This window comes from Eucyclogobius newberryi, unplaced genomic scaffold (genome assembly GCF_026437365.1).
Source record: "Eucyclogobius newberryi isolate DKJ021-1_F unplaced genomic scaffold, fEucNew1.0.hap1 SCAF_6, whole genome shotgun sequence".
Taxonomy (NCBI): domain Eukaryota; kingdom Metazoa; phylum Chordata; class Actinopteri; order Gobiiformes; family Gobiidae; genus Eucyclogobius; species Eucyclogobius newberryi.
Window position 1 is genome coordinate 24,573,148 of NW_027316278.1, and position 14,067 is coordinate 24,587,214.

Here is a 14,067-nt window from a genome sequence, read left to right on the forward strand (position 1 = left end):
TAACATCCTTTTTTCCTTCATAAATTCCCACATAATAATTATTAATTCTTACACCTATTAGCGATGAGACAATTATTCTTAACAACACCACAAAAGCTACTAAAAAGCCTCTAGCACACTGTGCGGCCCGTACTCATTTACTTGAAAAGTTATGCTCTGGTGCATTTCAGTGAAGCTGAGGCTGTCTTGGTGGTGGTATTTTAAAATGTCTTGACCTTTATAACATCACATTACCGAGGAAAGTTCCTTGTCATTTAGATTTATGTTGTTCAAGTTTGTTTGCCAACGTAATTAAATTGCATGTGTAGCTGTATATGGTAAAAAACAACAACTCAACAATATAATCAGTTTGAGCTCGGGAGCTGAGTTTGACTCGTTTCCCGTCTACATTTCAGAACAGCTCCGTAACATTAACACAAGTGCCTCATCCTCCATCATATTGGCTTACTTTACAACAATACAGAGAAGCAGCATTTCCTCACCCTGATTAAAAAGTAATTGACGCCGTACATGTCCAGGTCCTGAGCTATTTTTAAATACTCCATCTCGGCTTCATCCCTGTTTCAAAGTCAGACAGAAGGAGGAAGATTGGAAGGAATCCAGGGGGTGAGAGGGAGAGAGAGAGAGAGGGTGGAGGGAGGAAAAAAGAAGATCAGACCATGCTTCCTCCTCATCTTTTGTGCACATCATCTGTCATGTTGAGTGATCTCTAAAAAAAAAAAAACAGCTCTAGTGAGGGTGCAAACAGAATAAAGCCCCAGCATAAACTCCAGTCTCTAACAGGCTTGAGAGGTCAGGCTTGGTGGTAGAGCCGACTTATTCCCAAGCCTCCAAGACACTTTGTGCAGTGAAAAAAGCATCAACATATTTTGGCTTTCTTGTTGCTAGTGACACTTGGCAGATTGGCGGATTTCAGGGTCAACTCTGAAGGCGGAAATGATTATGAGCATACTTTGACAGTTGTGTGAAAAGCGGGGCATGCTGGCTCCTAAACTTTAATAACTAGATGTTTGATTTGCTTGCTGAGAAATGGGTGATTTAGCCCCATCAAAGCAGCAGAGTGTTATCCAAGTAAACAACATAACTAGGACTGACTTCAGAGGAAGTGTAAAGTATTGGAGTTACTGAGGATGCACCCAACAGAGGAGGTCTTTGATATAGTACTAAACACACAGGTTATTTTACAAAAACTAACTCGTTTGTTATATGTCTTATATTTATCGGATGCAAATATTCTGACCGTAGTATTACAAGTGATACTATTATTAGATACTTTTATAGTTTTTATATTTTATAGTTCACTGTGGCATGCTTTTATCACTATAAATTAAGGTGCACTATGTACGTACATTTCCAGCTTGTCTCCATGGATTGTTTTCCTTATGGAGCTCACATTAAGAACACATGTTCTTAGGGCATTATTTAAGCAATCAAAACTGCAAGATAGATAAACTTAATGCCACAATGTGGAGCATTTAGGCACATGATATTTATTGTTTGGATTCAAAAATAGATTTCCCCATAGCCATTCAGACTTTAAACCAATCCCTTATGTTACATATGTTGCTTTTTTACTGTTCTGGCCTGTTTTGTCTGTAACTGACACTCCTGGCACTCTTTGCTGTACGGAAAAGAAATTCCACCAACTTGTAGTTTGGTTATTAATACATTATATGGATTCAGATTAGGTGTGGTAGAAAATTGAAAATATGAATGATAATATCTTGGTGGTGGCCAACTGTGTTATCAAGAGTTCTTTAAAGTAAACGTTTGAAATATTGAGTCAAAAAAACAGTGAAAGTAAAGTAGTCTGGAGATTAGCAGCTTTTCTCTTATCGGTTTTGAACAGAACTAACAATGACTCATCCAATACTGATCTCCTAGTTCTGGTGTGTAAAGTGGATAAAAAACAAAACAAAAAAGCCTTAACTTCTGCAGGGATTTGAAGAAAATTTCCATTAATTTCAAAAACCCTTGAGGGACAGAAAATAAAACGCTACAAGCTATCTGTTTGTCTTTTTACAGGAAAGCTGTGAGATAAAGGTAAACGGGCCACTATATTAAGTAATTAGCTCAATAATAAAAGTCATAATATATTTTTATTTATTTTTTGTTTTCAATCATCACTAGGGTTTACAGATAAGAAAGGCAAAATGGCCCCTTTTATGGAAATAAATCACTTTCTGGGTTCTCTTGATTGCTCATTGAAATATGGTTGCTTTTGTAGTCTAGTCCTTTGAGCATTTTAATTGGTCAATGGTGTCCAAGTCAACTACTTTATTTTGGGAGATTATAAGGATTTATAGGCACAACACCAAAAAGAAGTGACAGCACTGAATAAAATAAATATTTTACTTACGAAGACTGTTCACTTCCCTTTGTACATAGTTTATTTTGCGCAAGATTCTTACATTTTTGAGAGCTTCTGTCGGTGCCACATCCACTTTTATTTAATTTTTCGAATCACTGTCAGCACATGTCTTTAGTCGACAAAGAATTTCCTAAAGTCGACTGCAGCCCTAGTTTGCTCTGCCAGGAAAGTTCCTTAGTATGGCCATGAATGTATCTGTCTTGCACCTATAAGTATATATAGATCTTTTTATAAGAAAAAATAAAGCCATGCATTCTTACTGTGAGCGGATCACCTCTAATACCATACCATACTGAAAAAGTCCAGAGAAAACAATAAAATCCCTGAAGAGGCAAGCAGGTTATATCATGCTCCTCTAAAATTGACAGGGGTGTTTTCTTTATTTTTAAATAAATAGTACATTTATAAAAGAGATTGAATGACATACATCCTCTGAAATTGTTGTTGTTCTATATTTCACAGTGAAAGACAAATACTCTTGACATATGTGGGGTAAGATAAAATAAAAAAAGACTGTGACTTGCAGATTAATGCAGCAATGTTTACCTGGTCCTACCCCGGTGCTGTGCGTAACACGCCGTGATCCTCTCCTCCCACATTTCTGGCGTCATCTGGTACAAGTTAATTACCTGAAATAGACCGGGCCACATACATAAACACGGCGAGTGCAGGCTGACAATAGAATACCACAGGCTTAACAGCTCAATCTTACCCTTTTCGGCAGCAGTTCCTCTTCAGCCAAGAAGCCAGGCTTGTGAATGTTGGGGTCATAGTCGCCATACTGAAAACCAATTGTTACATGTTAAGACTACAATACAACAAACAGTGTGCGAGAGTTGGGGAAAAAATAGCCTACAATTTCCAAATAAGTTGATGGTTGCAACATATTGCATAAAAACGCAGCAAGCAACAAAATAGGGCAAAGTAATGACCTACTTAAGAAACTAATACGAGCATTTTGGTTAATACAAATTATGTCAATGCAAAAATACAATCAAAACCTCCAGGCCAGTAAGAAAAATGTGTTACTGGGACTGAGCGGAGGTTTGACAGCCGCTGGGTCATTACACTCGGAATGGCCCAGTTGTTGCTCGACAATGTAAATGATGCTATTAGGATGGAAGGAGACCACTTATTAATCATTACGCACAAACAGTACAGCGTTTAAGGAGCGATATGGGTGGATTAGTATTGCGCGGATAATCCCAGAAGGGGGTTTAATTAACAAACGGTAACTGTAGAGAATGTGACACGGTTATGAATGTAAAGAGTTTAGGCGCCGTTGGCTGTGAGCAGGTGAACACACGAAAGCCTCGCTATATTGTTACCAGACCATGTGGCAGCGGTCATGAAAGGAACCCGAGGCACTCTGGAGTGTGAAATTCAAAGTCCTCTATTAGCGTGGATTGCTTTATGTGATTCAGGCCAGAAATTAAGTTGAACTGTCCAATGCTCTGTTTGTTGTGATCTGCTTTGAATAATTAAAAACCTCACCAATAAAAAGTGAATTTCATGTTATCAGTTGTTAAAACCTTACATTTAAGTAATAAACTTAACTTAACTTAAACATATTCAATTATAAACCACTTTTAACATATTTTTTGTTTAATTTCTCAAGTTCAATTATTAATGGTGCACCTTGTCGACACCACCTCTAACCATGCACTTGTTTTGTTTAGCTAAGAATGTATTAAACTAATCCATCTAGCTTTCTAGTGTTTGGTCAAAGAGTCACATCAGCGTGAGAGTGTATGCTAAAATGGCCAAAGTACGTCCATTGGCGCTGCCATGTTTGGTTTGGTTCAGTCCTGCACCACTATCAAAATCAAACGCATCATTGGAAGCCTAACACGATGGATTCTCAAGAGTTTGTGAAATCACACTCGTGAGAATTCATCTGGCTGGCAAGGTTAGGCAGACCCCCCCCCCCAACTGGGAAAGATACATACAGTCCCTTTAATTGTTTTGTGTACTATTGTAAGTTAAATCTTTATGAATATTTTGGTTGATTCTTTTGTAATGTATTGTTGACAGTTTGCAGCAGCTATAAGGTGTCACAGTTCTGCCTTTGCACTTTTGTTTATCCTGCCCTCCACAGCTGCCTCTCATCACCCCAGGGTAACCGACATGTGCTCCCCCTTTTCATTCAGGGTTAAGGCGCTGCATTTATATCCGATCTTCCGCTTTTGTATTTGAAATATGATTCTGCATTACTTCCTATTGTTCCCCGTCTGAAGTTCTGTTTAGAGATTTTCCCATTTTTGGATGATATTTAAGTTGTGTCAATAAAGAAGTATTCACCTGCCTTCTATGTCATATTTATAGCTTTCATGTTTGAGGACACTTTCTGTTTTAAGATAAGACTAGGTAATACTATTAGCAGGTAAGTAAACCGGATAAAAACAAAATAGAACACTCTTATTTACAGGTATTGCACATGGTAGAAAAAGCTTCAGTTGTAGTCATCTGGACTCAGTTAGAAAAAATAATATATTTTTTCTAACTGAGTCCAGATGACTACAACTGAAGCTTTTTCTACTATGGAACACGCCTGGACGAATGAGGGATTACACCGACAGTATTGCACATGGTTACATCAGTATTGCACATGTTCAGGGCTAGCAGTGTTTGTTGTAGAGTCTGACAGCAGCAGGAAGGAAAAATCTGCGAAACCATTCCTTCACACAGCGAGGGTGGATCAGTCTCTCACTGATCTTAACAGAAACTTAACAGAAATTTACGTTTGGCTCATTCTTTGTGTTGCATTGAGTTCAGGATACCAGTGTGATAGGAGTATTTGTTTACAGGACTGGATAGAGTTCCTTTTTGTTTTGCAACTATACACTTTAGAAAATGCATGTACTAAACAACTCAGAATTGAATAAGCTCTGCTGGCGCTCCTGCACAGTGGCCCGAGCCGAGGAAAAGGGCTCAGAGCAGACTAATTATATTATAATTCCGAATATAGAAAGGAGCAGCGTGAGTAACACCTTTTTTTTTTTTTTACATCTCAAACTAAAAGCAGTGATCAATTCTAAAAGCTCAATATTTTTACCTCTTAATTGCACTTGGCAAGCGGAGGAAGTCCGGTGAATGGTGTTTGTCCAAACTTTGCTTTCTGCACAGCTTGCGCGAATTAGCATGTCTCCTCAGTCACTTTAGCTGTGTTACTTTGGCTATTGAGTAGTTTGTAAAGCCACTGCTAGTCCAATTAAACTGAGGAAAGCATCAACTCTTTTGTAGCATGCTATAGTATATCAATAAGTATTGAAAAATAAACAGATTCAGTTATAAAATGTACAACTCAAAAGAGAAGATGTAAAATTGCTAATTACGATTTTTAAGACTTGTTGATGTAACGTTTTCTAATTCTACCATATTTTAGGGTCAACTTGGTTATGCATGTTGCCAGTTGGGGGTCTATTGTATTGATAAAAAATAATATAATTTTATGCATCAGAAATGTGCTAAAATGTGCCTTTAAATGCCTTGGTCAAGGTTCAAGTATTGTACGAAAAGGTAGTGATTATAACCCAACAATTTATTTATGCCGTTTAAAAGTACTGCAATACAAAAACATCTCTTCGTCACAAGACATTGCAGTATCGATATTACAGCATACAAAGGCAAATTGTACCAGTTGTTACAGGTCACTGTTTTGAGATCATATTGAAAATGTGTTGCACTAATGGTCAAGGTGTTTGTATGAAGCACACGCTAAGCTCTAAAAACTTACACTGCCCTGTCAGATATGGCGCATAGGAAACATAATATTAAAATATTCTAATGTCATTACCTTTGTTGGAGCCTGAAAACAATTTTTCTGTTTTTATTTTTGAAATATTATTGAGATAATTATTTCTATTTTGTTTACTTAAAATGCATGATTTTGTGGTTATTTTGGTAATGTTTATGGTTGCATGATTTGGTATTTATTTGTTTTCTAAATCATTTGATTTATTTTTTTCCTCCAATGTATTATTACTAATGTTAATCATGATTTATGGATTTAGTAGCTAATTTTGTTATTCATTTTCATTATTTTGTGGTTCATGTCTCCCTTAAGACCACCTGTACTGTGCTGGTAGTGGAGCTAAATACACATACTCTAAAGAGGCTTCTAAAGATTTTATTTATATTTGGGATTTTTTTTTTTAGAGGTGGAAATAAGGTGTGCAAAGCATGGTTTCACAAATGTTTGACACCTACAACCTCTTTTTTGTTATTATTTACTTTACTTTACTTTACTTTATTGGACCAGAGCAGCAGAATAGACTCCTTCCAGCCTGTCCTTGCCTGGACCCTGTTCAAGGCGCCACAAGACGCGAGGGAACTATGTACCTCTCGTCAGCTTGTGTCAACGGCTCCTTCTGTGCTTCTTGATATTTTCTGCACTTCTCCGTTGTATGCGGTCAGAATACAAATCACAAATTACCAGCACTGCGGACCAAGTGAAATCAACTCTTCCAGGTCCAACGTCTAAGGAGAGCTTAGATCAAATGTAAGATCGTATAAAGAAGAAATATGAATGCACCTTAATATCTGTAAAATATTTCAGCTTTGTCTTAGGATTTTGCATTGCTAAATTAAGTTTTAAGTCCCAGGCAAACATCACCAAGAGACCAACAGAAATGTTACATAGTACACTTTAGAAATATTGGGCCTTTGGGAGAGGGGTATTTTTAGTGCACTTTAAGGGGGATAGAATACACAGTCACAATAATTAAGACACAGACGGAATTAGACATGTGTTGACAGCGTTAAATTAAAAAAGGGAGATCAACAAGTCATCAGCATGCAGCTTCTAAGCGCTTGTAATGGTGCACTCATTTAGCAGACAAACAGACATAATTGTGCCTTTTCTCTCCCGAGTGTCAAGCAGACCAGACAAAACAGAGATAGTCAAGTTTTAATCAATAAGAAAAACTAACATGAACTTGTGTGGAAATTTTTTCTAAAAAAATCAGAAAGTCAGGTATCCAGTACATTGCGTAGCATGACAGAATTACCATCCAGACAACGATCTCATGCAAATTATTGCTGTTGCTATCTGTGTGACACTAAACGCAACAAGGATTTGCATGTTGAAAAATATCTTCCAACGCTGGAAGAAGCTACTTTACAAACAAGTGTTGCCACTCTTCCCGAGGCTGACAAACCATGATTAAAAATAAACCAGAACATATTATATTATTTTGTGATACTCCACACACTTCATGGTGAACAAAACGTTTGATAAACGGAAACAAAAGGCCAGGTAGGTAAGTCAATTTAGATATTATTGTGAATGTTTTGAAGATATGCAAAATTTGAATAGCGAGTACATTATTCTTATAAAAAATGCTACAAAAGTAAAATAAAAATGAAGACTGTTATGTTGTAAACTTTCAAATAAGGGTTGATAATATAAAGTTGATATTTCTGCACTTGTGATTGATTTTATAGACATTTAACATTGTCTGATAATTAAACTTTGACAAATACATTTACATTGTTTTAACACATTTCTGTTACAATATTCCTCAACTATTGTTATCGGGAAACTCAAAAAATATTGATATCAATTTTCGTCAATATTTCCCATCAAGGCATCACAAAGATAAACTACTCTGTCCATCCATCCATCCATCCAATACAAACAATATGCATGCTAATCAAATTAGACAACTGATTAAATAAAATATATCAACATTTTCCAAAACATAAGATAGTTAAGTTCAACCACAGACCATCAGCAATTGTTTTGTAATTACAAGTCGGCCCATTATTTTACAATATAAAAGGGGAAAAAAACAATTACCAGCAAAGGTTAGGAACTCCAACTTTAAACGCAAGAATTGTGTATTTTAAATATTGTAACCATTACCTATATTTGTCCTCAAATAGGAGGTAAATATATTTATAGTTTATAGCTTTAACTGATAACAATTATTTTTTTATTTTTTCTTGATAGCAAAAACTTTGTACATGATGAACACGATAAGATAATCCTTTATTGTCGACACATGGGGAAATTTCATTGTTGCAACGCAGGTAGATACAGAAGAAAAGAACAGATAACTTATAGGAAGTTTGAAAAACATTCTCAGTAGAAGATCTCTTTTAAACAAAAACTCCTATAGACAAAACCTCCCATTTCCCAACAAGGGATGGAGGGGGAAAATAATAAATAAACAAATACCATTGCATGTGATCACGACAGTAATTGCACATGAATTGCACAGTAATTGCACATGAATCACGACAGTAATTGCACATGAACATAACGGAATTGCACATGGTTAGGTCAGTATTGCGAGTGTTCAGTACTAACAGTGTTTGTTATAAAGTCTGACAGCAGCAGGAAGGAAAGACCTGCGAAACCTTTCCTTCACACAGCGAGGGTGGATCAGTCTGTCACTGAAGCTGCTCTCCAGAGCGGACAGAGTGTCCTGCAGGGGGTGACATTCATGGTCCAGCATAGATGTGAATCTAGCCAGAACCCTTCTGTCCCCCACCTCCTGCACCGAGTCCAGAGCACAGCCCAGGACGGAGCTGGACTTCTTGATGACTTTGTCCAGCCTCCTCCTCTCCCTCTCTGTGATGCTGCTGCTCCAGTAGGCCACACCGTACTGGAGGGCTGAGTGGAGGGCAGAGTCGTAGAAGGTCTCCAGGAGCGGCCCTGTCACTCCAAAAGACCTGAGTCTCCTCAGGAGGTAGAGCCGACTCTGGCTCTTCCTGTACAGTGCGTCTGTGTTATGAGTCCAGTCCAGTTTGTGGTTCAGATGAACACCCAGGTACTTGTATGAGTCACTCTCTCAATGTCCCTTCCCTGGATGTTCACTGGTGAGGGGGCAGTGGGGTGACGTCTGCGGAAGTCCACCACCATCTCCTTGGTCTTCCCCGCGTTGATGAGGAGGTGGTTCCGCTGACACCAGTCCACAAAGTCCTGCGCTAGTCCCCTGTACTCCGCATCATCGTCGTCCGTGATGAGTCCGATGATGGCAGAGTCGTCAGAGAACTTCTGCAGGACACAGCTGTCCGTGTCATGTCTGAAGTCTGCAGTGTAAAGGGTGAAGAGAAAGGGCGCGAGGACAGTACCCTGGGGCGCCCCCACACTGCAGGTCTGAGTGTCAGACACACAGTCCCGGGCTCTCACAAACTGAGGTCGGTCTGTGAGGTAGTCCAGGATCCACTCTGCCAGGTCATACTCCACATCAGCCGTCTCCAGTTTGTCCCTCAGGAGCAACGGCTGGATGGTGTTGAAGGCGCTGGAGAGATCAAAGAACAGGATCCTCACAGTGCTGCCAGGCTTTTCCAGGTGAGAGAGAGAGCGGTGCAGCAGGGAGATGACGGCATCCAATCATAATGATTATGATTATCCAATCACAATGCGGTTTGCATTTGGGTTGCTAGTTGCATTTGAGTTGCAAGTTGCATTTGGGTTGCTAGTTCCTACGACTAAAACCCATTAGAAATAATGCATCCTCTCTCTGATGTTAATGGTCAGTAAACCTCCGGCACCGGCATCAATCAGGAGTCAGTGCTAGTGCAGCCTCTGCAGCTCAGTGAGCCTCAGATTCTGGAGCTTCTGAGCTGAACATGAAACATGACCTGTGCATAAACTGAGAAGGAGAAACACTTGTATGTGTCCTCTTTATGCAGGTAAACGCACTGGCAACGGGTTCGCGTGTGGTTCTAGTACATCCTTTAAATCCAGCCAGATTTGAAAAGTGCACTTCCTTTAAAAGTGCACTCATTAAAAAGCAGGAGTGAATCTCTCATTGAATAAATAAAGCAGGAGAGAGGAAGAGGACACTTGGTTATTCCCATGTATCCACATTTTCTTTTAACCTAAGCCCTAAACTGGCATCTATGAGACAGGTCTCAAAGGGATCTGGGCCAAATCTTTGAGCAGCTCAGGTCTCACTGGAGCCTGTCCATCTGTCAGAGCGGCACCTTCCTCACACTATCTTTCTCCTGGAGTTTCTCACGGATGAAATCCTTCAACCACAACTCGGGAGATCGCTTGAGGTTTAATGGGGAAAGCTTATTTCTGCAATGTTTTGAACCCTTGAACTTGATTGGCCAGTGGGTTGCTGTGTTTTGCAGCACAATTCTGCGCTTGATAATAAACTCTTTTATTATTAGTCCTTTTGTGTTTAAATTCTCATTATGTTTTGTGTCAACAACAAGAATGGACCCTTTGTCTGTATTATAAGCAACTTTTACTCAGCTTGTCGACAAGTGTGGTCAATACAATGTGTCCAATTCAAGTTGCACATTTTTGTATACCGGTACTTAAATGTTGTCTACATTTTATTCTATTCCAGTGATGGAGAGAGAAGTACACTGACCTTGGCATGAACGGCATAGGAAGCCAACAGGACAGAAGCCTCGGGGGGACAGTGAATCTCTTCTTCAAGTATCTTCTGTTTCACCTAAAAAACATTTATTACCAAGTTATTTTTTTTATAAGAAATAGAAAACCAGTCAAATCTTATCTTGCAACTTGCTCAGATATTTGATGGAATGTCACAAAATACTAACCTTGTCTTTGACAAAATTACATACATACATATATATATATATATATATATATATATATATATATATATATATATATATATATATATATATATATATATATATATATATATATATATATAACAATTTGAGAGAAAGTGGCTTGTTTATTGCAATCATTATTAGAGAATCCATTTGAAAACCATTTCAATGTGTTCAACAAGTTTAACCAGACAAGACTAATACAATTTTTAGCTCTGAGTGATTATGAGGTTTTACTGCCAAAAATCCACAGCAATCCCTTGAACAAGCTCCCTGCAGATGAAACTCAAGTCCTGTCAACTGTCCAAGTAATGGAATCATACAATTTGCAGAGCTAAGGCTGCTAGATTTATCAGTATTGAATGGAAATCTCAATTGCTTAAGAGACAGTTTCCTCTGCAAACAACACATGTTATATATCTAGAACATGTAATAAACCCTCTACTCTGCAGTCTCTTCATGATCTGAAATGTGTTTGATTGTAACACAGTCTTCTCACATAGGTTGCTCCTGGACGTGTTTGTGCACTGTGAACAGAATCCTACTGTTAAAACATGAATCTAATGGCATTTTGTCAGAGAAATTGCTATTATATAATTTCCAAAATCATGCTGCTTTGGCTAAATAGAACCCAAAGCAGCAGGAAGGATCCACAAACGCACATTAACTTACGTAAGTGACCAATTTAAAAGTTCAAACTGTATTATCCACGATGCCAGTCATGCTGTAGTCTGATGTTTTTGAACTAAAAAAGGTGTGGAGCCAGAGGTGACGGCGGCTAATCGGGGTCAGTGGGAAGATCTGGTAAACAAATGAGGTTTTGTCGCAGCGGCGTGAATAAAAGCGTCGGTTTGGGTGCGCCGAGCTGTCTAGTGTGTGAATGTTTGTGTCCGGGTCGGTGATCATTTCTGATAAGCGCTAATCCTGCTGTCATGCCTGTGACACTATCTGAAAGCGGGCCCTCCTCCTGCCTTTATTGGAATTAATGGTGGCCGAGTAATGGGAGGCAAGCAACATGGGGCAGAACAATTTGTATTCGTCAGCCCTCGATGTGACACTGAGACTGTTGGCTAATTTGTCTTGTTTGGATAAAGGTCTCTCCTCTGTTGATACTAAAAATAAATAAATATATATATACACTTAATCATGTGTTCATTCTGTGGCTTTCATTTTGCCACAGTGAGCCAGATGTGGAGTCCAGTCACAATAATCTATATTACTGTGACTGGACTGGGCAATTGCTTAGGGTCACATGACATCACAGAGCAATTAAACTAAAGAGCAAATGAGAAAATAGTTTGAAAATGTCTGACAACTATGGTGGAACTTGCCTTCCAAGTGTCAAAATGCAGATGTTTTGACCCTGTTTGTGATTAATGTATCAGTAATGACTTGGAACAAAGGTGATTTCACTTCAGTATGGCATTGTCGTTAGTTGAATTTGAGCCACATCATGATGGTAAATGTGTGGATCCAATCCCAAACAAAATGGTAAAACTGTGAATTACCTTGACCGCCATCTGTATTACGGCATCAAATCTAGAAGGTCGTGAACAAAATCTGTGGTAGTAAAGTTTCGACTGACTACCTTTTGCTCTGACGGCCATCATTTACCAACATGGAAACTGTATGAAGATTAAATAAGCAGTAGGGCTTTACGCCTTTAGTCAATGGACTACGTGGACCCAATTTTCTGTAGTCTATACATTTTTTTATTTGGAATATAGGGATTTTCATTTTCACTACACACTGATACTTCTTCATCACTTTCAGTCTTCGGGAAACCAACTCCTGGTTCTCTTCTAACTGTCTCAAACTGAACACACTCAAAAAAATCCATCTCAATCTTCATCCATAATTCCAGAGTCTTACCTTCCCCTCAAGACATGGTCTGGATGTCATCCTCCACCGAACAAAATAATATCACCTGTTCTTCTTACTTTCACTTCTGTAACCCTCTCTCACTTCTCACACCACTTCCATCCTTGTCCAAAGTCTTGTCACCTCCCGGATCGACTACTGCAACTTTCTCCTCTTTGATCCCCCCCAACAAAGAAACCGCAGCTTCTCCCAAACCCCGCAGCCTGCATTATCACTCGGACACTCACTATTCATCACGTCACTCCCATCCTGCAAGAACTTCAACTTCAAAAAAATAAACTTCAAAATTTTCCTCACCACTTTCAATGCTATCCATAACCTCGCTCCAACATACATCTCTGACCTCCATCACATCTCAACTCCTTCTCGCTCGCTCCACTCTCCAGCTCTGTTATTCCTTTCAGCCGCGCCACAGCTCTGGACCTTTCTCCCTCCTGACCTGCACCACATAGACTCCACTCAACTTCAAAAGCTACAAGCTCAAACTTACCTGATCAGACAATTCAACACCACATAATTCAATACCTCTCACACCAACACCCGATTTTGTAATGTCTGTTTTATTTACCGGTAGTTTTTATATTTGGTCTGTATTTTTAACTTGCTGTCCAGTACAGTACAGCATTGTTGAAAGGTAATTATAAATAAAAATGTATTGTTGTTGTTGTTGTTGTTGTTGTTGTTGTTGTTGTTGTTGTTGTTGTTACTGTATTATATTGAAGTGACTGGATAGTTAAATCTGCCATTTACTTCTCTGTTTTAATTGTTTTTTTTGCATGATGTCTGTGCCACACCGTACCCGTTTTAGTTGACTAATTCATGCACAGGGCATATTTTACTCTACCAAGACTTCCTTTAGTTTACTACAGCCCTAATAAGCAGACCAATCCAAATAGTTTCAAGGCAGAGTCCATTTAAAGCTTGAAACAAAAGCAGCATATTGTGTCGGATCAGACAGGACACCTATCGGGGATGAGAATCCCACTGAAAATATGCTATTAAATGGGCCAATAAGCAAGCGGTCAAAGCCTAATGGGTAATTGATAAATGTAGCTGGCAGAAAACTGATAAATGCAGCACAGTTACAAGTCCTCTCCCCGGCAAAGAGAATAGTGTGACTGTCTCTCAAGGGATTCTCGGGGGACTATTAAGAGCAGAGAAAGGGCAGTAGTAATATGTTGTGGATTGATTCCACATGGCTGCACACAATCAGACAGGGACAATGGAAAAAATGGTATTACAGAGTGCTCAGGAAACTGTCAGGAACA

The 14,067-nt window shown here is 38.9% G+C and overlaps 1 protein-coding gene across 2 annotated transcripts in view; it reads right to left on the minus strand.

Moving 5' to 3' along the window:
* The window catches only part of nf2a (NF2, moesin-ezrin-radixin like (MERLIN) tumor suppressor a), a 35,641-nt gene that overhangs the window by 19,505 nt on the left and 2,069 nt on the right, over positions 1-14,067 (minus strand). For both annotated transcript variants that reach the window (XM_072432846.1, XM_072432847.1), the window contains exons 4-7: positions 10,708-10,791; positions 3,084-3,152; positions 2,918-3,000; positions 483-558 (exon numbers count right to left, since the gene is read on the minus strand). In XM_072432846.1, coding sequence (XP_072288947.1) covers positions 483-558; positions 2,918-3,000; positions 3,084-3,152; positions 10,708-10,791 — 312 coding nt within the window. The remainder of the gene's footprint in view (positions 1-482; positions 559-2,917; positions 3,001-3,083; positions 3,153-10,707; positions 10,792-14,067) is intronic.